Source organism: Ranitomeya variabilis, chromosome 5, assembly GCF_051348905.1.
Source record: "Ranitomeya variabilis isolate aRanVar5 chromosome 5, aRanVar5.hap1, whole genome shotgun sequence".
Taxonomy (NCBI): Eukaryota; Metazoa; Chordata; class Amphibia; order Anura; family Dendrobatidae; genus Ranitomeya; species Ranitomeya variabilis.
Genome location: NC_135236.1, coordinates 270,887,663 through 270,914,339, shown reverse-complemented (window position 1 = coordinate 270,914,339; position 26,677 = coordinate 270,887,663). Strand labels below are relative to the sequence as shown.

Here is a 26,677-nt window from a genome sequence, read left to right as displayed (position 1 = left end):
GTTATGGAGTGGGCAATATGAGCCCTCTGGACAATCTGATTGGATAGGACATGCTTTCTTATAGCATCCTAAATAAGAGTCTGGAGATACACCGTTTTGTTAGTAAAGTATCAAGTAGGGTCTTAAAAACTTGATAATCAAATTCTAAAGGGGAACCTATAACCATGAAACAGTGATTGAGGAATGTTTTGTAATGCTATCAATATAGAGAATGCATGTAATGTTTGATCATAATGTAACACAGTCAAAGAGGTAATCCAAGGATATGTTCACAACACAAAGGGAATTAGGGTATGTAGGAAGATCTATATTAAAAATAGAATTTCAGAAATACTGTATTGTCCTTTTCTGTCAGTATTTTTTTTTCCTTCTTAGAACATTACAAACCTAATCCTTAGTACACTAGAGGAATTGAACAACACAATTTCTTTGGGAGAAACGGGAGTCTCATTTTTTATGTGGATTATGATTTCCGAACTTCATGCCAAACTAGAATGCCTGTATTCATTAATGCTAGAGCATTCTTACATCTCTGATCCTTTTTGCCTTAATATATTAACTAGGACTGATTCCTGACTATTATTATAACAGATTTTTACAGTACGAAGAACGTGCGAATAAATGGCTGCAAACCGATTGCATGTATTCTAATTGATTCAAGAGAAGGAATATAAGCTAGCTCACCCGTAATTCGTAAGCTGAGTGTCGGGAGCACGGACCCGCTGTGTCCAGGCATGTAGAATCCAAGAGAAGAAAATGTCCAGCTTCACCGAATCCGTGAAAAAATGTTTTCTTTATTCACAAACTTAAACATGGAGGATACAAACTTCAACACAAACCATATGGGTAAGTATCTCAACGCGTTTCTGGAGACTAAGTTCCCTTAATCATGGCATGATTAAGGGAGCTTAGTCTCCAGAAACGCGTTGAGATACTTACCCATATAGTTTGTGCTGAAGTTTGTATCCTCCATGTTTAAGTTTGTGAATAAAGAAAACATTTTTTCACGGATTCGGTGAAGCTGGACATTTTCTTCTCTTGGATTCAAATTGATTGCCTTCATGTATAAACATTTAAAGGGGTTGTCCACTACTAGGACAACCTCTTCTTAAACTAAATGTTCAGCACTGATAAAATAATAAAGCCTATACTCTGCACCTATGCAGGCTCCATTTTCATGGTGTCTGCACTTGCTCTCCCCGGGGTTGTGATCTGGTGTTGTGACACCTGATGCCCAATCAGCGCTGGCGTCACAGTCTCCGCCTTCATACGAACTGAACATGAAGAGGAAACCAGGGCTGCAGCTGCTCCCGAACTCCCTCTTCATGTTCAGTTTATCCAAAGGTGGAGTCAGTGACGCCACAGCTGATTGGGTGCCAGGCATCACATGTCACTCCACCGCATCACAGCCCCAGAGCCACAAGTGCCTACACCGCTGGAACAGTGCCGGCATGTGAGGGGGTATAGGCTTTATTATCTTATCAAGGCCGAACATTTAGTTTAAGGGGTTGTCCTAGAGGTGAACAACCCGTTTAGTGGCTTTTACTTATGTATCATGCATTGAACACCGGGTCTTGCTCCTGTCTCTTCTGGCCTGAGTCCTTGCAGAGTTACCTCTGATATCATTGTCCTAGTCTTTTAAGGTTGGCTCAAGCAGTTACCTGAGTATTCAGGAAGCATAGTTTACAGATTCCACGTATTTTACAGAACTTTACATCATCCTATACTTTACTCGCCCCCAAAACTCCTTTTTGTTATCCAGCAATTTGAAACTACTACTTAGCACACTTCTGTGAATCTTGGTCTTATTTTAATCTCAGCAATGCTGTAGCAAGGTGCCTGAAAATAAACTCATCTCTTCTAATATGGAGTTGTTCATACCTTTATCTCTGCAAGCAAGGTATCTAATTATTATTCATTTCTGCTATTCCTATTCTTCTCATACTCTCAGCTTTTCTGTTCACGTGAGTTATTGCATCTCAGCGGCAAGTTATCTGATTTCCTATACATCTACAATTGCTGTGTGAAACCACATCTCTGCAAGCAAGTTACCAGATTGCCTACACTGTTCCTGTATATATCGGCATACAGGGCTCTGCTTCATCTGGTGTTTCCTGCTATGCTTGTCTGCCTGTTGTCTTGCTTACACTGCTGTTCTGTTCCTTGTTGATGTGAGCGCTGCCAAGACTGATCTTGTGCACCATCATCTCTGACCTGTGTAGCTCACTTTGGTGTATGTCTTAGAGAATCTACCTTACAAGGTGAGCCTCTAACAGAATACTCAGGCCATGGATTCCAAAGGTGTGGTTGCTTCAACACCATTGCTGCTGCATATGGAGGACTTATCTAGAATGGTTCTGCAATTTGCTATGAATGCCTCAGCCATTGCTGTAGGAGCAGTTTTATTGAAAACTAGACTGTGGCCCGATTCTAACGCATCGGGTATTCTAGAATATGCATGTCCCCGTAGTATATGGACAATGATGATTCCAGAATTCGCGGCAGACTGTGCCCGTCGCTGATTGGTCGAGGCAACCTTTATGACATCATCGTCGCCATGGCAACCATTATGACATCTATGTCGATATTGTGCCCGTCGCTGATTGGTCGAGGCCTGGCGGCCTCGACCAATCAGAGACGTGGGATTTCCATTATGACATCATCGTCGCCATGCTGTGCCTGTCTCTGATTGGTCGAGGCCTGGCGGCCTCGACCAATCAGAGAGGCGGGATTTCCAGGACAGACAGACAGACAGACAGACAGACAGACAGACGGAAAAACCCTTAGACAATTATATATATAGATTTCTTCTGAATGTAGAAATTATCATACCAGTTTCTTCTTTAAAGAGAACCTGTCAGCAGGATTGTGCACAGTAACCTACAGACAGTGTCAGGTTGGCACTGTTATACTGATTACAATGATAACTTGGTTGATGAAATCCATCTTGTGGTTGTTTTTTAATCTTTATTTTCAGTTTTCGGTTAATTATATGCCCATGCTTCGGGGTGGCCTGTGTGGGGGGTCTTCATGTGGTGCTCTGCTTAGGTATTTATAATGCAGACCGCTGACAGGTCACTGATCCCTCACTGACCTGCCCCTGGTTTGCATAATGAATATCTGTACATACTGAAGAAAAAAAACCTTCTGCAGGCAGGTGCCAGTTGTGGCACCTGCGCTGCAGCATGGTTGCATATTTAATGGGTAGTTATTACATGTGGTTGAGATTTTCCCGTTATGCTGTTTTTAAATCAAAATGGAAAAACAAGTCAAAACAAATACAGTATCTTTTACATTCTTTGTATTTTCTGGAAGGCATGCATTTTGTGTGCCCTTCCTTCAAGTTCTCCTGCAACCTGAGTTCACTCTATATGAACAATAATAGGTGGCATTTGGAAATACTAAGAGCAGAGTGAGAGAAACAGGAAGAGAAACACAGGGTTCTGCTGCTTTCTAATAAATGTTTTATTTCAGCCCCCAGATTGATTCCCAGCTACTGTAATGTTGTATAATATCATCCTGGCTGCTACTTCTTAGGCCGGCCTCACACTCAGCGTATGTAAATACGGTCCGTTTTTTACGGCCATAATACGCAGAAAAGTCCCCAAAATAGTGGTCCGTATGTCATCCGTAGGCAGGGTGTGTCAGCGTATTTTGCGCATGGCATCCTCCGTATGTAATCTGTATGGCATCCGTACTGCGATATTTTCTCGCAGGCTTGCAAAACCGACATCTAATGGATTTATGTGCTCAAATGTTCGCTAAAACATATATACAGTATATATATATATATATATATATATATATATATATATATGTCATTGAGACACACATATATATATATATTCTGTATTTATATTTAATTCAGCGCGATATCTGTGAAAAGCCGGTAATTCAATTGCCGGCTTTTCATTTCTCCTTCCCAAACCCGACAGGATATGAGACATGGTTTACATACAGTAAACCATCTCATATCCCCTTTTTTTTGCATATTCCACACTACTAATGTTAGTAGTGTGTATGTGCAAAATTTCGGCGCTGTAGCTGCTAAAATAAAGGGTTAAATGGCGGAAAAAATTGGCGTGGGCTCCCGCGCAATTTTCTCCGCCAGAGTGGTAAAGCCAGTGACTGAGGGCAGATATTAATAGCCAGGAGAGGGTCCATGGTTATTGCCCCCCCCCTGGCTACAAACATCTGCCCCCAGCCACCCCAGAAAAGGCACATCTGGAAGATGCGCCTATTCTGGCACTTGGCCACTCTCTTCCCACTCCCGTGTAGCGGTGGGATATGGGGTAATGAAGGGTTAATGTCACCTTGCTATTGTAAGGTGACATTAAGCCAGATTAATAATGGAGAGGCGTCAATTATGTCACCTATCCATTATTAATCCAATTGTATGAAAGGGTTAAAAAAAACACACACACATTATTAAAAAGTATTTTAATGAAATAAACACACAGGTTGTTTTAATATTTTATTGCTCTCTCAATCCACCTGAAGACCCTCGCTCTGCAAAATAATAAACCAACAATATACATACCTTCAGATGATCTGTCACGTCCCACGAAGTAAATCCATCTGAAGGGGTTAAATCATTTTACAGGCAGGAGCTGCGCTAAAGCACTCACTTTTGCCTGTAAACCCCGGGTACTGAAAGGAAAGCTGGGTGATCTGTACTTACATTGAGTCGCGGTGAGGCGCCCTCTGCTGGATGAACTCATATGAACTCGAGCGTGGGAACTTTTCCAAGGCTCCAGTTCATGAGTTCATCCAGCAGAGGGCGCATCACTGCAACTCAATGTAAGTACAGATCACCCAGCTTTCCTTTCTGTACCCGGGGTTTACAGGCACGAGCGAGTGCTTTAGCACAGCTCCTGCCTGTAAAATGATTTAACCCCTTCAGATGGATTTACTTCGTGGGACGTGACAGATCATCTGAAGGTATGTATATTGTTGGTTTATTATTTTGCAGAGCGAGGGTCTTCAGGTGGATTGAGAGAGCAATAAAATATTAAAACAACCTGTGTGTTTATTTCATTAAAATACTTTTTAATAATGTGTGTGTGTTTTTTTAACCCTTTCATACAATTGGATTAATAATGGATAGGTGACATAATTGATGCCTCTCCATTATTAATCTGGCTTAATGTCACCTTACAATAGCAAGGTGACATTAACCCTTCATTACCCCATATCCCACCGCTACACGGGAGTGGGAAGAGAGTGGCCAAGTGCCAGAATAGGCGCATCTTCCAGATGTGCCTTTTCTGGGGTGGCTGGGGGTAGATGTTTGTAGCCAGGGGGGGGGCAATAACCATGGACCCTCTCCTGGCTATTAATATCTGCCCTCAGTCACTGGCTTTACCACTCTGGCGGAGAAAATTGCGCGGGAGCCCAAAGGGGATACGAGATGGTTTACTGTATGTAAACCATGTCTCATATCCTGTTGGGTTTGTGAAGGAGAAATGAAAAGCCGGCAATTGAATTACCGGCTTTTCACTAACACCGCTGCGTATTTCTCGCAAGTCACACTGCTGGTCCGTGTGGAATCCGTATTTTTCTCGCCCCCATAGACTTTCATTGGCGATTTTTTTTGCGCAATACGGTGACAAACGCAGCATGCTGCGATTTTCTACGGCCGTACAAGACCGTATATTACGGATGCGTAATATACGGCAGATATGAGCTGGGCCATAGAGATTCATTGGGCCGTTTGTAATGCGAATTTTACGGACGTAGTTTATGCGCTCATACGTCCGTAAAACTCGCTAGTGTGAGGCCGGCCTTAGGGTGTGCTGCAGACAGATAGAAAAGCAGGAATTCCCTAGGCTTCAGAGTATTGGAGACTTCATAGCAGTTAGTATCCATGCACTAACACAGAGATAACCAAAAATTTGACATGGAGCCTCCAGAAGGGAAAACTGCTGAAAAATTATAAATACAAGTCATTAAATCATCAGAATTAGTTCTACTCCTCATGTACACATGCAGGACAGCTTATTCTGAAAAATTACCTGAAACAACATAACTATATACGGTAACCCCATGGCCCTTTTGTGCTTTTGAGCTTTTGTTTTTTTCCCACCCCTCTTTCAAGAGTCAAAACATTTTCTCTGTCGACATAGCTCTAAGAGAACTTTTCTTTTGCTGAGTGAGTTGAAGTTTTAAATTACATAATTCATTTTACCATATAATGTACATGAAAACAGAAAAAAAATAAAAAATAAAATAAAAAAAGTGTTGCTAAAAAAAGCAATTTATTTTTATTTTTTTTTGTTTTTAGTGTAATTTTTTAACAAATTTTTAAGTCTCCTTAGATTGTTCTTTATACTGCAGTTCCACAGTATTGCAGTATATAAAGAAAATTACAAACTAAAAAATAAACAAAAAAAGTTACACTCTGTAGTGCTAAAGCATGTCAATGTGAAATACCGTATATACTCGTGCATAAGCAGAGTTTTCAGCACATTTTTTTGTGCTGAAAATGCCCTCCTCGGCTTATACACGAGTCATTGTCCCAGAAAGATGGCGGGGAAGGGGGAGTGGCAGAACAGCGGGTCACAGAGGCAGGAGTCAGCGGCTGCAGCTAAAGCCTGTGCCCGCTGCTAAAGAGAAATGAATATTCACTGCGCTGGCAGTTTTTTCAGCAGGGAATTATCATTAGATGATTAGTAAACCAGCTGCCAGGTAGTCTAGCATATTCATGAACTCTGTATAATCCCACCCCCACCACTGATTGGTAGCATTCTGTGTACACTGTACATGGGCAGAAAGCTGCCAATCAGGGGTGTGGGCGGGGTTATACAGAGCTCAGCATTCAGAGAACTGCTAGATCTGCAACAAAGAAACAGTTATTTTATAAAAAATGACAGCAAGCCGCCCAGTAAATGATATATAGCTGGAATCAGGGTAACTGCCATTACAATATGCTGCTCTCAAATGAAGTAGCAAAAAATTGGTGAGAGATTCCCCATAAAATTGGACAACTGCTTTAACTGAAAGAAAATATGGCTAAACAATATGGTGTGCATTACCAGTAAAATGTATTCTTACCTGTCATGCATTAAAATGTGTGTTTTTTTTTTTTTTAATATTTCCAGGCACCAAAGTCCAGAAATATTTGAGCAGAACATTAAAGAGGTAAAGTTATTTAACATAATTAGTAAATTAAAGGTAAATTAAAAGCCATTTATTTGCTGTCATGATGTTGTCATTTGCTTATTCATTAGTACATTGTAAGAAAAATATATGACTAATTTTCTTCTAAATGACAAGAAGCAGAATTAACCGTTTTACCCGGATAACCAATGGTTTGATCACGACGGCTCTGTAATTTTTTAAATACCCGTACAGCTTCCTCCTGTTATTCAATTCATTAGGGGTTGTTTATCAAGTGGATACAGATAGCTAAACTGAAAAGAGGATACAGTGCCAGACTTCTGACAAGCACAGAACACTACAGCACAGACCATGAGGGTTCCTGTTTTAGATTTTATTTTTAATGACACTAGAATCTAGGCTGTATTGTCTCAGTCAGTGACTGTGCAGCATGTGACCACAGGTCATTATACCTAGCTGTTATTCTGCAACTGTTGGTTTCTAGAGGGACCAAGTATATGTTGCTCAATCCTGAGCCGGCTGTAAAAACATGCCTTAGGCTGAGTATCCAGTAGGAGAAGAAAAAGGATAAATGTTGATTGCAATGGTGCACTGTGATTATTTTTCATCCAGTATCTAGGAATTGCAGGAATAGCCCTGCCCTATCGAATATGTACAAGGCAGCTAAAATGCAGTAAATGAACAGAGAAATTACGTTACTCTGATTATTGCAATTTATGAAATCTGATACTGATAAGGGGGGAAACTCATATCCTACTGCACTTTACATTAATACAAAATGGCTATTATTGGGACCTACTGAAGGAAACATTTGCTGGGTAGAAGCTAAGAAAGGAGATAGCAGTATTCAATACAAGTCTTGTCATCCAGGTGCTTCGAGTTTGTCATTAAAAGGGGTATTAGAATTAGTGAATGCTGTGGCCCATTACCAGGATAACATTAATCCTTCATCTTTTTGAATACCATTATAGGGGAAGATGGGGTGTCCCTTCTGTATGGTGTTATATCACTTATCTGATATTCATTGTGGCCACGTTGTATTAGTCTCCCTTCACACAGGGTTTTTTGTTGTTTTTAAATGTGCAAATAGATGTACAGAAAACTCAACTGATAACGAAATAGATAAAAAATAAATAATGCAAAGCAAAAAATCACATTGATTGTCATACAAATGTCAGCCTAGAATATGCTAAAATTGAAAATAATCCATTGGGCTCAAAACTGCATAGGAAATGTTACATATACAGTTAGATCCAGAAGTATTTGGACAGTGACCCAATCTTCGTGATCGGCATGCCACTAGTTTTCATTTAAATTTGAACAACTGAGATGATTTGAATTTGAATTTTCAGGTTTAATTGAAGGAGTTGAAAAAAATATCTTGTGAAACGTTTAGGAAATGTAACCATTTTTCTACAAATCCTCCTCATTTCAGTGGCTCAAAGGTAATTGGAGAAATTAATTTGACCATGAATAAAATGTTAATTTTAGGTTCAGTACTTTGTAGAGAATTCCTTGCAGGCAATGACTGCCTGAAGTCTGATACAGGAACGATATATATCTTGGTACCGTGTTACCCAGTGGATAGAAAAATGTTTAGAATTGAGAGTCCTCAGTGGTTGATACCTTTTAATGGCTAACTGAAAAGATGGTAACAAATTGCAAGCTTTCGAGACTACATACGTCTCTTCATCAGGCAAAGACAAAAACAAATTCTGAAGAATCACATATTTATGCACCACACAAAGGAATTTGCTCCTCAGACCTTGTGGGGGCATCACAACACAGAACCAGACCCCAATCAGAGGATAATAAAACATTCACACTCCATATCTATGAACTGTTCCAATATTTATGGCCATAACTGTTTATCACTCTCCCATAATGGTAGTTCTGCTTCACGTCACCTGTCTTATCTATGATGTTATTTCTGTGCTGTGTTGTGCATAAATATGTTGCAAGACTTTTCCATACTTTATTTTCCCCATAATTCTGGTACAGGTTGATCTGTTTCATCAAAGAATGATTTTCCAAAATTGGGCTGGTTTCTTTAGATTTTTTTTGGCAATGTTTACTCTGGCCTTTGTGTTTTAAAGGCTGACTTATAGTTTGCACCTTGTGGTGAACCCTCTATATTTGCTCTGATGAAGTCTTCTCTACAGTATATGGTAGACTTAGATACTGAAATACCTACTACCTGGAGAGTGTATATTGTAAAGGGTTTTATTTTCTCCAAGGAAAGGATTCTGCGATCATTCACTACTGTTGTCTTACATGGACGTCCAAGCCTTTTTTAAGTTCCCAAGCTCACCAGTGCGTTCCTTTTTTTTTTTTTTTTTTCTTTTATTGCATAATGTACCACCCTTTTAATTTTGACACTCCTAACATTTCTGCTATCTCTCTGATGGAGATCTTTTTTTCAGCCTAATGATGGTCTGTTTTACTTCCATTGAGAGATCGTTTGACCGCATATTGTGGGTTCACAGCAACAGCTTCCAAATACAAGTGCCATGCTTGCAATCAGCTACAGAACTTTTACCTGCTTAGTTGATGATTCATTAGCAAAGGAATAGCCCATGCCACCCAGTAAATGCCTTTGAGATAATTGTCCAATTACCATTGGTCCCTTAAAAATGAGGAAGCATATTAATGAGATGTAATTCCTAAAACCTTACTCCAATTAGGAAGTGAATACCCTCAAATTAAAGCTGAGAGTCTGCACTTTAAGCTCATATTGATTATATAACTGTATCTTGAATATGTTTTAGTGAACAGCTACAATTCCAATCTTGTGTCAATGTTCTAATATTTCTGGACCTAACTGTATAATGTCAGCATGCGAAAAGAATTTAAACATTCTTCCCATAAAAAAAGTGAGTTATACTTTACCCGTGTCTAGGTAACTGGATACCAAGAGTAATCCCTATCCTTTTACAGGTGCACAAAAGTTTGTCACATAGCTTCCCAGACTAAAAAATGGAGCATCTGCAAACATCTACCACTGGTGCTGACCTTATAAAATGATGGCATACAGCTGTATCTAAGCTGCTATCAAAGCCTAAGTTCATAGTTGTTATTGTTTGTACGTGCATAAATACGGTACATACTAACATACGGTGATAAGTAATGAGATACGACTCCTTGATAGGGGGAGGAAAAAATTCATTTTAGCTGGAACTGCCCTCTAAGCACAACCAGGATTCTTAATGGTTGGCATTAGAGACTATTTCTTGGAAAACAATACAATAAATATATAAGCGAGATTGCTCTCCACTCATCACAAAGCACTTATTAACCTTCACCCTCCAGTGCAACCATTATTAAAACTATTTGTCAGTATCACCCATTCTGTTCTTCTACATGGCAGTGAGGTTGAGAACCCAGAATTGCCAATAATAGAGCAGACATAGAAAATAATAGAAAAAAAGCAGCTGGAGCCATGGGGGACATCAAATTGTTGTACACTGGAAGAAGATTAAAAATGCATAAATTATGCATTTAAAATTCTCAATTTGCATCTGTTTGAGTTATATACTAATGCTTAAAAAATAAATAAGGGCCATAGAAATCTGAAATCATCTGTATAAAAAGCTAAGTGCTAAATCTTAGTGGGTTATATCTCATGTGTTTAATTTGAGTTTCATTAATTGCATTTAAAGGTTATAGACAGTTTTGCATCTTTTTTGCATGTATTATGTGAAATAAAAAAATCTATGATTGCTTTTCTTTAAATGGAACCTGTCACCCCCCGGGACGTATATGACCTATTAATATGGGCATACAGGTAATAGAAATGTTACACTAGTCCTACCTTTATGCCTCATATTAATTGTCTTGTTGAGAAATGTTACATTTTTTCTGTATGCTAATGAGGTGCTGGCGATTCACTGTGACTGCGCGACGATAAGGTGCTCTCCCCACTTCCTCCCTGCATAGTCATCGCTAGGAACCATGTGTACATGGCAATGACTATGTAGGGAGGAAGTGGGGAGAGCATCTTATCAGCGCGCATAACGGAGGTCACTGGGGCGGAAGTCGCCAGCACCAGCACAGGAGATCCCTGAATGCAGTGCCCACACATGGGAGAATGAGGTATGGATTTTTGAGGGAGTGCAGGGCAGAGGCGCAGGACTCTGGGGCCATAATTGATGTGCATATGGGGGGTTGTTAGTGTTAAAATTATTATTGGAGGCGGGGATTTCTTCCAGGCACCGCACGCCCCGGAGCCTGGAAGAAATCATTAGCATACAGACAGAATATAACATTTCTCACAATAAGACCATTAAAATGTGGCAGACAAGAAGGACTAGTTTAGCCTTTCTATTACCTGTATGCCCATATTAATAGGTCATATACGTCCCAGGGGGTGACAGATTCCCTTTAAAATTTTCGAACTGTCTTTGTTCTGCAGCTTACATGTTGTAGGATGCATAGCAAGCTGCATGATGCAGTCCTGACATCTGTGCTCGCTTTTGGCTCTGTCTCAAGGGTGATTCTAAGCGCAATTCTGATTAAGTTTTGTATAATCCGAATGAAGTTTTGATTCACATTCAGGGACAACACAGACTTTATACTGAGATGACTGAGCTCAGTGCTTGGATTGCTTAAGCAGCTTGTAATGTATTAGAAAAAATGCAAGCTGCAAAAAAACAAAATAGCAAAATATTTCATTAAAATTAAATATACAGTATATATTTTTTTCACTTACTACATGCAAATGAACAATTTTCTACATTTTGTTTTAGTTAGCCAGCCATTCCTGAGAGGTACACACATTCTTCCTGTCTTACTTATATCCAGGGTGCACAACCTGCGGCCCCGGGGCTACATGCGACCCAAAGTGCCATTCTGTGTGGCCCCGACCGAATAAACAGAAAAATGCTTGACTAACAAGGCAGCTACACACAGAATAGTAATGGCAAACAGCTGAGGAGAAAGTAGGATTTGTCAAGTATTAATGGTGCACTGTGTAGACATTCCGGGATGCTTCATACATCAGGAGAATAGGGTCACTTAACCCATGTGGTATTCCAGAAAGAAGCATGTGAATTAGACAGTTCTGAATCATTAGACAGTGAGCAAAAAACCATCATCTATTGTAGCGGGCCATTTGCATGTATGACCTCTTCAGGGTCTAGTCACATCATTTTTTATGAGGGTGTAGAATCAGATTTTATTGAAAATCCACATTAAGAAAATGCCTCAAATACTTTTTGATTGGGTTTCCTATTAGTTTTATTTGGGAATATGCTAAAAAAGTGGAAAAACAGTACTGTGTGCACTATAGGATCTTTCCCCATTAAAATCAGTTGTAAACTTATTCAGAGAGGATTTAGCACATTTTTCTATGTGAATATAGGCACAGAATCTATTTCTAAATCCTCACTAAAAAACTCAGCGTGAACGTACCTTTAGATTTTTGGAGGTACGAGTCCTGTAAGTAGAATTTGTACCTATCAGACATTTCTGTTATATACTTGTGATATGCCACAAATGTCACAGAAAATAATACCTCTTTAATTTTAGTGCGGCTTCCCAGATTGGTTCAGTATGACAATGTGGTCCTTGGAACAAAAACAGTAGTGCACCCCGGGCTATATAGTGTTATGGAGAATTTACATTGGCCGACGGCAGCTGTTAAATGACTGCCGATTGGCTACACACAAGACAATTGGTGGTTATTTATTAGTCTGTTTTGATGGGTCGACCACGCTTCCATAGGCACATGACAATCGTTAACAAGCGCAAAGAATATAATTGTTCTGGGCAGCATAGGTCCTGTTTACACAGGATGATGTGCTGCCAAGTATTATGAATTTTAATCATACTTATAAAAATTTGAGATGACCAACAAACTTTTTGCTCATTCATCGGTTGATTGGTGGCCTATTTGTAGTAGTGGAAGCCTCCCCCATACATGATTATGCAAGGCTGATAATGAGTATTCCTAGGAATGCTTGTTCCTGAATACTGGACAATATAACTGCATCCTTACACAGTACAGGATGGTAAATGTGCTTTATGGCAGCTGCAACCAATGGCAGCTAATAATCATACTCATCTGTGACTATAGTTCCCACCTTTTCAGCTCCAAAACCAGTACATTAGAGCTGATGTCACTAAATCCCCAACACTACTGATAACAAAGTGACTAGCTGCCCACGTTCCGGTATTTGCAGCAAAGCTAGAAAGTAAGCTGCAGAAACTAGAAATGGAAACCATTGTGTGGGACTCAGCACGTTTTTGAGCCCATGAGAGGAGATAATTTTGAGGACCCACCTTACATCAATAATGAGCTTGTAATATCTCCTTTTAATTCTACTGTAAACCTTTAATATTGCACATGCAGGGCATATCATTCATAAACTCTGATATTATATTTTGGAGTATCCATCAACTCTAGTGTTTAGTAGTTGTCTTCAAAGTCAGATCCACAAGGGGTTGTATTCTGCTTAACCATAGGGGTCCGTGATTGTATCAGAGGCTGGGCTCATCATAGGACTTTGTGGTGGGCCAATCATATCATGGTGGCTGATGTAAAAGCTGCATAGAAGGTATGTCCAGATTAAATGATGCTTCTCCTACCATCCCCCAGTATGCATGTAACAGTATGCCATCATTGTATAAGGTTAGTCTCAGTGGTAGAATATTTGCAGATTTGCCATTCGTTAGTCTGGAAAGTTCTAATAAAGTGATTATAGTAAGAGACTGATGGTTGTGTCATAGCCATATAATCATTTGTGTGACTTACATCAGGGTCTTTAAAATATATTTATGCATCCACGGCTTACACAAATGTCAATTGTTTGCTTCCTGAATTCCCGCATAATCAGCAGATAAAGATCCTTCCATACATAAATCCTTACATATTTCTGTTTAATGAAAATAGTGAGTACAAATGCTAACACGGTATGTTTTATTTTTCATTCCATTGCTGAATATTTTACAGCACTCCATGAAGATAATCCAGTGTTAATCTGGCATTCCCATGTATAATATGCACTACATAAATCTATTCTTTCTGTGATGAAGAACACCTACCTCTAATGGCATCCTCAATACTAAGCCAGTCCTGTTTGAGGCTACAATGTGCAATTTGTAAAGTAGATTATACTAAGCTATATACCTCTCAGTTAACAGCAGTGGGTATGACATCACCATAGAGAACTCTTGTGCACAAAAGCCCATCTCAGCACTTAAGCTCCCAGTAACTGTTGCTAGTTGCAGTCATTTCTCCAGCAACATGATTTATAGTAATTAATACATGAAGAAGGAAAGAGGAACATATTTGCCAAACACATGTGCTGTGTCTTCATGAGGGTACATGTGCTGTGTCTTCATGGGGTACATGTGCTGTGTCTTCATGGGAGTACATGTGCTGTGTCATCATGGGGGTTAATGTGCTGTTTCTTCATGGGGTACATGTGCTGTGTCTTCATGGGAGTACATGTGCTGTGTCATCATGGGGGTTAATGTGCTGTTTCTTCATGGGAGTATATGTGCTGTGTTTTCATGGGGGTACGTGTGCTGTGTCATCATGGGGGTTAATGTGTTGTGTCTTCATGGGAGTACATGTGCTGTGTCATCATGGGGGTACATGTGCTGTGTCATCATGGGGGTACATGTGCTGTGTCTTCACGGGAGTACATGTGCTGTGTCTTCATGGGGGTACATGTGCTGTGTCATCATGAGGGTTAATGTGCTGTTTCTTCATGGGAGTATATGTACTGTGTCATCATGGGGGTTAATGTGCTGTATCTTCATGGGAGTACATGTGCTGTATCTTCATGGGAGTACATGTCCTGTGTCTTCATGGGGGTACATGTGCTCTGTCTTCATGAGGGTACATGTGCTGTGTCTTCATGGTGGTACATGTGCTGTCTCCTCATGAGGTTACATGTGCTGTGTCTTCATGAGGGTACATGTGCTGTGTCTTCATGAGGGTACATGTGCTGTGTCTTCATGGGGGTACATGTGCTGTATCTTCATGGGGGTACATGTGCTGTCTCCTCATGAGGGTACATGTGCTGTGTCTTCATGGGGGTACATGTGCTGTGTCTTCATGAGGGTACATGTGCTGTGTCTTCATGAGGGTACATGTGCTGTGTCTTCATGGGGGTACATGTGCTGTCTCCTCATGAGGTTACATGTGCTGTGTCTTCATGAGGGTACATGTGCTGTGTCTTCATGGGGGTACATGTGCTGTCTCCTCATGACGGTACATGTGCTGTGTCTTCATGGGGTACATGTGATGTGTCTTCATGAGGGTACATGTGCTGTATCTTTATGAGGGTACATGTGCTGTCTTCATGAGGGTGCATGTGCTGTGTCTTCATGAGGGTACATGTGCTGTGTTTTCATGGGGGTACATGTGCTGTGTCTTTATGAGGGTACAAGTGCTGTGTCTTCATGAGAGTACAAGTGCTGTGTCTTCATGAGGGTGCATGTGCTGTGTCTTAGTGGGGTTACATGTGCTGTGTCTTCATGAGGGTGCATGTGCTGTGTCTTCATGGGGTGCATGTGCTGTGTCTTCATGGGGGTATATGTGCTGTGTCTTCATGTGGGTGCATGTGCTGTGTCTTCATGGGGGTACATGTGCTGTGTCTTCATGAGGGTACATGTGCTGCATCTTCATGGGGGTACATGTGCTGTGTCTTCATGGGAGTACATGTGCTGTGTCTTCATGAGGGTTAATGTGCTGTCTCCTCATGAGGGTTAATGTGCTGTCTCCTCATGAGGGTACATGTGCTGTGTTTTCATGGGGGTGCATGTGCTGTGTCTTCACGGGAGTACATGTGCTGTGTCTTCATGGGGGTACATGTGCTGTGTCATCATGGGGGTTAATGTGCTGTTTCTTCATGGGAGTATATGTGCTGCGTCTTCATGGGGGTACATGTGCTGTGTCTTCATGGGAGTACATGTGCTGTGTCTTCATGAGGGTTAATGTGCTGTCTCCTCATGAGGGTTAATGTGCTGTCTCCTCATGAGGGTACATGTGCTGTGTTTTCATGGGGGTTAATGTGCTGTGTCTTCACGGGAGTACATGTGCTGTGTCTTCATGGGGGTACATGTGCTGTGTCATCATGAGGGTACATGTGCTGTCTTCATGGGAGTACGTGTGCTGTGTCTTCATGGGGGTACATGTGCTGTGTCATCATGGGGGTTAATGTGCTGTATCTTCATGGGAGTACATGTCCTGTGTCTTCATGGGGGTACATGTGCTGTGTCTTCATGAGGGTACATGTGCTGTGTCTTCATGGGGGTACATGTGCTGTCTCCTCATGAGGTTACATGTGCTGTGTCTTCATGAGGGTACATGTGCTGTGTCTTCATGGGGGTACATGTGCTGTGTCTTCATGAGGGTACATGAGCTGTCTCCTCATGAGGTTACATGTGCTATGTCTTCATGAGGGTACATGTGCTGTGTCTTCATGGGGGTACATGTGCTGTCTCCTCATGAGGGTACATGTGCTGTGTCTTCATGGGGTACATGTGATGTGTCTTCATGGGGGTACATGTGCTGTGTCTTCATGGGGGTACATGTGCTGTGTCTTCATGGGGGTACATGTGCTGTGTCTTCATGAGGGTACATGTGCTGTGTTTTCATGGGCGTACATGTGCTGTGTCTTTATGAGGGTACAAGTGCTGTGTCTTCATGAGGGTACAAGTGCTGTGTCTTCATGAGGGTGCATATCCTGTGTCTTCGTGGGGTGCATGTGCTGTGTCTTCATGAGGGTGCATGTGCTGTGTCTTCATGGGGGTACATGTGCTGCGTCTTCATGGGAGTACATGTGCTGTGTCTTCATGGGAGTACATGTGCTGTGTCTTCATGAGGGTTAATGTGCTGTCTCCTCAAGAGGGTACATGTGCTGTGTTTTCATGGGGGTACCTGTGCTGTGTCTTCAGTGTCTTCATGAGGGTAAATGTGCTGTGTCTTCATGAGGGTGCATGTGCTGTATCTTCATGGGGGTGCATGTGCTATGTCTTCATGAGGGTGCATGTGCTGTATCTTCATGGGGGTGCATGTGCTGTTTCTTCTTGAGGGTGCATGTGCTGTGTCTTCATGGGGGTGCATGTGCTGTGTCTTCATGAGGGTGCATGTGTTGTATCTTCATGGGGGTGCATGTGCTGTGTCTTCATGGCGATAGCACTTTAAAATGCGAATATTTTAATAAATGCATCAGAAAAGCATATGCTGTAATATTAAAGGCTAAACTGAATGGAATTAGGTCAGCAAATGAGAGGAGATCAGAGCCCTATAATTCAGAACGACATATTTTTTCATTAGAGATCATAAGCCACACCAAGTCTCCTGCAGTTTCTTTTTCTGACAAATTTATACAGAAAGCAAAAATCATTTGTGTAAAATTGGAAGCATATACAGGTAAAGTAAGAACCAATGTCAAGTACCACTATAAGTGAAACATGGAGCCGTAATATGGTATATAGTGACATGTAAGGGTATGTGCACACGTTGCGGATTCTCTGCGGATCTGCAGCATTTTTTGCAGTGCAGAAACGCTGCAGATCCGCAATTGATTTACAGTACAATGTAAATCAATGAAAAAAAAAAATCCTGTGCAGACTTTGCGGAAAATCCGCTGCGGTTTAAAAGAAGTAGCATGTCACTTCTTTTTTGTGAATCTGCAGCGTTTTTGTACCCATTCCATTATAGAAAACCGCAGGGGTAAAAAACGCAGCAAATCCGCAAGAAAACCGCAGCAAAACCGCACAAAAAAACGCTGCGGAACCGCACAAAAAACTGCAGGTGCGTTTTCTGCCAGGAGAGACAGAATCCGCACAAGAAATTCCTAAGCCTAATCCGCAACGTGTGCACATAGCCTAAAAGTTTGGGCACCCCTGGTCAACATTTCTGTTATAGTGAACAGTTAAGCAAGTTGAAGATGAAATTATCTCTTAAAGGCTTTAAGTTAAAGATGACACATTTCCTTTGTATTTTAGTTAAAAAAAATACACATATTGTCTTTTTTCATGTTAAAAATTGCAAAAAAGGCATATGGCCAAATGCAAACGTTTGGGCACCCCTGGAGATTTGTGTGCTCAGATAACTTTAACACTGGTTTCAGATCTTAATTAGCCTGTTAGGGTTAAGGTACCTTCACACTGAACAACTTAACAACGATAACGATAGGGATCCGTGACGTTGCAGCGTCCTGGATAGCGATATCGTTGTGTTTGACACGCAGCAGTGATCTGGATCCCGCTGTGATATCGCTGGTCAGAGCTAGAAGGCAAGCACCTTATTTCGTCGCTGATCACCTGCTGACATCGCTGGATCGGTGTGTGTGACACCGATCCAGCGATGTGTTCACTTGTAACCAGGGTAAATATCGGGTTACTAAGCGCAGGGCCGCGCTTAGTAACTCGATATTTACCCTGGTTACCATTGTAAAAGTAAAAAAACCACTACATACTCACCTTCTGATGTCTGTCACGTCCCCCGCCGGTGGCTTCCCTGCACTGAATGTGTCAGCGCCGGCCGGCCGTAAAGCAGAGCACAGCGGTGACGTCACCGCTCTGCTTTTTAGGGCCGGCGCTTACACAGTGCAGGGAAGCGGACGCCGGGGGACGCGACAGACACCGGAATGTAAGTATGTAGTGTTTTTTTTTACATTTACACTGGTAACCAGGGTAAACATCGGGTTACTAAGCGCGGCCCTGCGCTTAGTAACCCGATGTTTACCCTGGTTACCCGGGGACTTCGGCATCGTTGGTCACTGGAGAGCTGTCTGTGTGACAGCTCTCCAGCGACCACACAACGACGAAACAACGACGAAACAGCGACGCTGCAGCGATCGGCATCGTTGTCTATATCGCTGCAGCGTCGCTTAATGTGACGGTACCTTTATAGCTTTTTCACTATCATCGTTAAGAAAGCCCAGGTGATGCAAATTTCCCAGCTTTATAAAAACCCAGTCTTCTCTAACCTTGTGCCAACAAACAGCAACCAGGGGTTCTTTTAAGCAGCTGCCTAGCACTCTGAAAATGAAATTGGTGGAGGCCCACAAAGCAGGAGAAGGCTATAGGAAGTTAGCAAAGCGTTTTCAAGTTGCCCTTTCCTCAGTTCGAAATGTAATTAAAAAATGGCAGTTAACAGGAACAGGGGAGGTCAAGATAAGGTCTGGAAGACCAAGCTAAATTTCAGTGAGAGCTGCTCATAGGATTGCTAGAGAGGCAAATCAGAACCCCCGCTTGACTAGAAAAGACCTTCAGAAAGATTTAGCAGACTCTAGAATTGTGGTACATTGTTCTACTGTTCAGAGATACCGCCACAAATATGGCCTTCACAGAAGAGTCATCAGAAGAAAATCTCTCCTGCAGCATCACCATAAAATTGAGCATCAGAAGTATGCAAAAGAACATCTAAACAAGCCTGATGCATTTTGGAAATTAAAAGGACAAGAAGGAATTATTGTTTATGTGAGTGTTCACCTGCTTAGGTTCTTGAAAACGTGATCCTGTCAGTTGCTGTTCCACACGCTGAGTCTCATATTGAGTCCAGATGTAAGATTAAGGAAAATTTGGGTGGTCAATGATAGCACTGCCTAGGATGTTCCAATACCAATGACGGGGTTCAGTAATTTTTAAAAGTCTCTTATTTGCTACATGTTTCTGAGCTATTCTGGCTGTCAGGACTCTGAACATTTTTTATTACCTTTTTGTGCATTACTGCCCTTTTCCAAGATGGCGTATTTGGTCTCATGTGCACTGTGTCTTCCTGCTATAAAACTCCACCCCAGCCTTCAGTCTGTGCTAGAGTATTCTGCCTTGCATCCAGCTCCTGACCTCTGGTGACTCCCTGGCTATATACCTGCTCCTGTTAACATGTGGGGTTATCCTGCTACTCTGCTCTGAGTTCCTGCTGCATACACCAGTTCCAGTAATCCTCCTTCACCTGCTGCTCGTGTTTGCTTCCATCTGCATTTGCTGGACATGTAAGCTGTTTCTGCTCTGCAAGAACCTGAGACTATTACCCAGACCTCCCTGGTTGAGCTAAGATATTATTTGAACTGCCTTATAAGCATATCTATCTGTGTTGTGGACTAAGCAAGGACTTATTCGTGTCAAGTATCCTCAAGAATAATTGTGCTTCATAGACTTTCTGCGTGATTGCATTTTCCTCTGAAGTTTCCTATAGACTGCTGAGCTGCATTTGATATTTGCACCAAGTGTTGTGGACTTGAGTTTCTCTCTGCACCTGTTTGAATCACCGTGTGATAATATAGACTTTACCACTTATAAAACTGTGTCCTGTAGTTGTCTTGTTCCACGCAAAGAGTCTCCTGAGTTATCCCCTATAATTATTACACTGGCTCTTTCTTCAGTCAAAAATACCCACATACCCTAAGCAATGTGTTCAGACCCTCATATACACCCTTATGGGTGTCAACTGACAAATCAAGTGTTCACAGGAACAGTTGGCAGTTAAATTATGCAAATTAATAATGATTACCACATTACTGAACTCTGCCATTGAGAGTGGAAGATCCTAGGCAGCACTATCATTGACCACCCAAATTTTTCTTCCCTTCTATTCTGAAGATGAAAAGAGGATGGCTTCTACAAATGGATAATGATCCTAAGCACATGTCAAAATGCACAATAGACTACCTCAAAAGTCGCAAGCTGAAGGTTTTACAATGGCCCTCACAGTCCCCTGATCTGAATATAATGGAAAATCTGTGGCTAGACCTCAAAATAGCAGTGCATGCAAGACGACCCAAGAATCTCACAGAAATGGAAGAATTTTACAAGGAAGAATGGATGAAAATGTCTCAAGCAAGAATTGAAAGACTCTTGTCTGGCTACATAAAGCGTTTACAAGCTGTGATACTTTCAAAAGGGGGTGCTACTAGGTACTAACCATGCAGGGTGCCCAAACTTTTTCATCAGCCTGTTTTCCTTTTTGTATTTTTTAAAATGTAAAAGATGTAAACATATTATTTTTTGCCTAAAATACTAAAGGAAATGTAAAATCTTCAACTTTAGGCCTTTTAGAGATCATTTCATCTTCAACTTGTTTAACTGTTCACAATAACAGTAATTTTGACCAGGGGTACCCAAACGCCCCCAGAAGCATTCTGTAATGCTGTAGATAAGCCCCCGGTCTGACCTGCAAGTGAAGAAAAATAAGTTATATTATACTCACCCGGGGGCGGTCCTGTGCGGTCCAGCCCGATGGGTGTCGTAAGTCCGGGTCCAGCGCTTCCCATCAACTTATGATCACCTTCCTCCTGTTGCTTCATCGCTCCGCGGCATCTCGCTCCTGAGCAGGAGTACTTATCTGTGCTGTTGAGGGCAGAGCAAAGTACTGCAGTGCACAGGTGCCGGGCCTCTCTGACCTTTCCCGGCGCCTGCGCACTGCAGTACTTTGCTCTGCCCTCAACAGGGCAGAGAAGTACACCTGCTCAGGAGGGCGATGCCAGGGTGCGATGAAGAAGCTGGAGGGTGGCATCACAAGAAGATGGGAGGTGCCGGACCTGCGACACCCATCGGACCGGACCGCACCGAGCCGCCTTCCCCCGGATGAGTATAATAAAACTTATTTTTCTTCACTTGCAGGTCAGACCAGGGGCTTATCTACAGCATTACAGAATGCTGTAGATAAGCCCTGAAAGGCGGTGGCTGCATCTTATAGCGGCAAAATCTGCTGACAGGTTCCCTTTAATCTATGCCCGTTGAATAGCTCTGTACTTAGCTGTCTATATAGCATTACTGAAGTAAGCACTTATTTTTTTCTTTAATCCAGCCTCAATTTGTTTATGCTATTAGAGAACAAACTATGGTATTTATTGTTTTTGCCTTATGATTAGAATTGCCTGTACTTTTGCCACTTGAATATCGGTCTTTTGAGTGGATTTATTAATATATTGTTGTTTTGTTATTTAAGGGGGTCACTGTACTATTATTTATTGATTATTTTTTTGCCTTTATCCCTTATTCTTACCACTCCTCCCTTGTTTTGCTCAGCGTCCCCTATACGGCATTGCTGCTTATGCTGTTACATTGTGGTTTTTAAATTATCATTTTATTACCTTGTTGGATCTCTTCTTGTACCCACATATTTATGTGATATATCGAATTTGTGATTCTATGTTGTTTGCAGTGCCATCATTTACCTAAACGTTTTATGAAGTCAATAAAACTAAGAGATATGATTTATTATACTAACCCTTTAATGACCAGAGCTTTTTTCGGTTTTGCGTTTTCGTTTTTCGCTCCACTTCTTCCCAGAGCCATAACTTTTTTATTTTTCCGTCAATATGGCCATGTGAGGGCTTATTTTTTGCGGAACGAGTTGTACTTTTGAACGACTCCATTGGTTTTACCATGTCGCATACTAGAAAACGAGAAAAAAATTCCAAGTGTGGTGAAATTGCAAAAAAAAGTGAAATCCCACACTTGTTTTTTGTTTAGCTTTTTTGCTAGGTTCACTAAATGCTAAAACTGACCTGCCATTATGATTCTCCAGGTCATGAGAAGTTCATAGACACAAAACATGTCTAGGTTCTTTTTTTATCTAAGTGGCGAAAAAAATTCCAAACTTTGCTTAAAAAAAAAGCGCAATTTTCCGATTCCCGTAGCGTCTCCATTTTTCATGATCTCGGGTTGGGTGAGGGCTTATTTTTTGCGGGCCAAGCTGATGTTTTTAATGATATCATGTTGGTGCAGATACCATCTTTTGATTGCCCATTATTGCATTTTAACCCCTTCACGACATGCGCCATACTAGTACCGCGCATGTTGTGTCTCCCCCTTTGATGTGGGCTCCGGCGGTAAGCGATCCACCCACCGCTATTAACTAGTTAAATGCCGCTGTCAAACGCTGACAGCGGCATTTAACTTCCGCTTACGGCCATCGGGCTGGAAATGCACGCATTGCCGACCCCGTCATGTGATCGGGGGTCAGCGATGTGTCAGCATAGCAACCAGAGGTCTCCTTGAGACCTCTATGGTTGTTGATGCTGGCTTGCTGTGAGCGCCACCCTGTGGTCGGCGCTCATAGCAAGCCTCTAATTCAGCTGCATAGGAGCAATCTGATTGCTCCTATGCAGCTGAGCCGATCGAGTTGTGCCAGCTTCTAGCCTCCCATGAAGGCTATTGAAGCATGGCAAAAGTTTAAAAAAAAAATGTTTTAAAAAATATGAATTTTTTTTTTAAAATAAAAGTTTAAATCACCCCCCTTTCGCCCCATTCAAAATAAAACAATAAAAAAAACAAACATACACATATTTGGTATCGCTGTGTTCAGAATCGCCCGACCTATCAATTAAAACAAAGGATTAACCTGATCTCTAAAAGGCGTAGTGAGAAAAAAATTCAAAATGCCAGAATTACATTTTTTTTTGTCGCTGCGACATTGCATTAAAATGCAATAACGGGCGATCAAAAGAACGTATCTGCACAAAAGTGGTATCACTAAAAACGTCAGCTCGGCATGCAAAAAAATAAGCCCTCACCCAACCCGATATCCCGAAAAATGGAATCTTTTAGCAAAGTTTGGAATTTCTTTTCACCACTTAAATAATAGAGAACCTAGACATGTTAGGTGTCTATGAACTCGTACTGACCTGAGGAATCACAATGGCAGGTCAGTTTTAGCATTTAGTGAATCTAGCAAAAAAGACAAACAAAAAACAAGTGTGGAATTGCACTTTTTTTGCAATTTCACCACACTTGGAATTTTTTTTCCCATTTTCTAGGACAAGACATGGTAAAACCAATGGTGTCGATCAAAAGTACAACTCGTCCCGCAAAAAATAAGCCCTCACATTGCCATACCGGCGGAAAAATAAAAAAGTTATGGCTCTGGGAAGGAGGGGAGCAAAAAACAAAAACTAAAAAGGGCTGCGTCTTGAAGGGGTTAATGCAATGTTGCGGCAACCAAAAAAATGTAATTTTGGCGTTTTTACTTTTTTTCTCGCTATGCCGTTTAGCGATCAGGTTAATGCTTTTTGTTATTAATAGATCGGGCGATTCTGAACACGGCGATACCAAATATGTGTATGTTTTTTTTTGTTGTTGTTTTATTTTGAATGGGGCGAAAGGGGGGTGATTTGAACTTTTATTTTTTTTTATTTTTTTATATTTTTAAAAATATTTTTCTTTAACTTTTGACATCATGGGAGGCTAGAAGCTGCCGCAACTCGATCGGCTCTGCTACATAGAGGCGATGATCAGATCGCCTCTGTGTAGTAGAATTGCAGCATTGCTATGAGTGCCGACCACAGGGTGGCGCGCATAGCAATCCGGCACTGACAACCATAGAGGTCTCCATGAGACCTCTGGTTGTCATGTCGATGAACCGATGGATGACCCCTGATCATGCGACGGGGTCACCGATGCGCGTGTTTCCGGCATGATTGCCGGAAGCGTGCGTTAAATGCCACTGTCAGAGTTTGACAGTGGCATTTTACTAGTTAATAGCGGTGGGTGGATCCGCGATTCCACCCGCCGCTATTGTGGGCACGTGTCAGCTGTACAAAACACATCAAAGGGAGGAATACTAACATAGGTGTACTATTATGCTCAATGACAGTAAGGAGTTGATTAAATTTTTGGTGGAGGTTTTTAAGTGCGGCAGTTTCTCTGGTGTCTTTCTATAAACTGGTCTGTTGGACTTAATAAGAATCTGTCAGCAGGTTTTTGCTACCTCATCTGAGAGCAGCTTGATGTAGGTAATGAGACTCTGAATCCAACGATGTGTCACTTATTTTACTGGTTGCAGCCGTTCTGACACAATTAGAGTTTTTAGATTTAGCCATGCTGCAGAGCTGAGAAATCAAACCCCACCCACACCTGTCTCTGTATGTATACTGTCTATAGACAGGGAGCTGCTTATCACAGAGGGATCAGAGTCAGATCAGGAGGCACCCAAACAATGATAATCACAAATTGGTAAAGCCTGCAGTCTAAGTAAACAACAAAATGCAGCCGGACGTGAGACACATCGTTGAAATCTGTGTTTTAACCCCTACGTCATGTTGTTCTTGGATTACGTAGCATAAAACTGCTGACAGATTCCTTTAAAAGACTAGAAAAAAAACTAGAGTTAAAATATAAAAAATGAATTGAATAGCTCATAAAAAATGCTAAGAACACTTTAAATACATCACATCTGTTACAAGAGTTTAAAAAAGAATATGTACAAGAATTGCACCTGTGTGAAGGAACCTTCATAGAGTGGTATAGTACATATGATATTGTTAGTAAAATCAGAGCAATATGAATTGAACACACTAATAGCAGGCGAAAGCAATGGGAAACAACTATGGATTGAAGGCATAAATGATGGATGAGATAAATAATATGATCTAGAGGGGAATTGTACTTTTGGGGATTAGGGTCAATACAACAAGCATCTAATATTGGAGTATAAGAGCTGTTGGTAGCTATGAGCTGCAGTCTGTGTGATCAGTGTACACTGACATGGCGATTTACACACAGGGTTCAGATCGCGTTAGAGCAGTACAGCCACTTGTTCAATTAAACCTTAATCCTTTAAGTGATTATTTCGGAATCTCTGAAGTCACAATTTACCAATAGTCTTTTGAAGATCCACAATCTCATTTTACAAGAAAATCCCATCAGCATGTAAGGACATTACAATCACTACCATGGTCAGAGGCATCTCCTCCTCTCCTCGCAGAATGGTGACATTCCTTGGTGGCTTTCTGCATTACTACACATTCATCTTCGAGGACATGGGAACTAGATATGTTAATTCATGTATTATTTACTGCATTTAGCTGCCTGTTAACATTTCGGTATACAGCTGAGTTGCTTTCATGAAATGAAGTTAACTCTTTAATATGTCTCCAAATTGCTGCTCCTATTTTTGTTTTCTTGTGTTCACGGAGCCCCCAATATGTCTATAAATCAAGATCAGTCCCATGGAGAGGTTTATGTTATTACCACGGCTTTACCTTTTACATCTGAAGGACCATACGCTGACATAAAGTCAGGTAAGGCTTCTTTCACAATTCCGTCTGTACACGGCCGTCGCTAAGCGTCGGCGCGACGTACCGACGGACGTTGAAGTGTTTTAGCACAAAGTGGGCAGCGGACGCAGTGTTTCAACGCGTCCGCTGCCCATTTTGAAGTCCCAGGGAGGAGGGGGTGGAGTTCCAGCCACGCCTGTGCAGTTTAAAATGCAGGACCCGACGTACGTTCTATCGATACGACGGTCCGCCAAATACCGACGCATCCAGTGCACGACGTATGGAACGTGTGTCCATAAGTCGCGATGTGTCGGTAATACACCGTGCAAAAAACGCATCCTGCGGGCAACTTTGCAGGATGCGTTTTTTCCACAGAACGACGCATTGCGACGGCCCCTAAACGACGGAAGTGTGAAAGAAGCCTAATAGAAATGTAAGGAGAACTTTCCAGCTACTGCAAAGTAACGTGAAAGAATGACTTACGGAAGGAACGGAAGCTGCTGTGATCACATGGTCACTTAGTGGCATTCAAGCTTATCCCAAGCTTTTCACCAAAAGATGTTTTAACGTTTCAAAGCTTGTATAGTTAATTCATG

At 41.5% G+C, this 26,677-nt stretch overlaps 1 protein-coding gene across 8 annotated transcripts in view; it reads left to right on the top strand.

Annotated features, from left to right (window-relative positions):
* The window catches only part of SHANK3 (SH3 and multiple ankyrin repeat domains 3), a 521,647-nt gene that overhangs the window by 171,342 nt on the left and 323,628 nt on the right, over positions 1-26,677 (top strand). For all 8 annotated transcript variants that reach the window (XM_077264301.1, XM_077264298.1, XM_077264303.1 and 5 more), the window contains exon 2: positions 7,101-7,140. Coding sequence is in view for 6 of the 8 variants with exons in the window: in XM_077264298.1 (XP_077120413.1) it covers positions 7,101-7,140 (40 nt within the window). In the remaining 2 variants the exon portion in view is untranslated. The remainder of the gene's footprint in view (positions 1-7,100; positions 7,141-26,677) is intronic.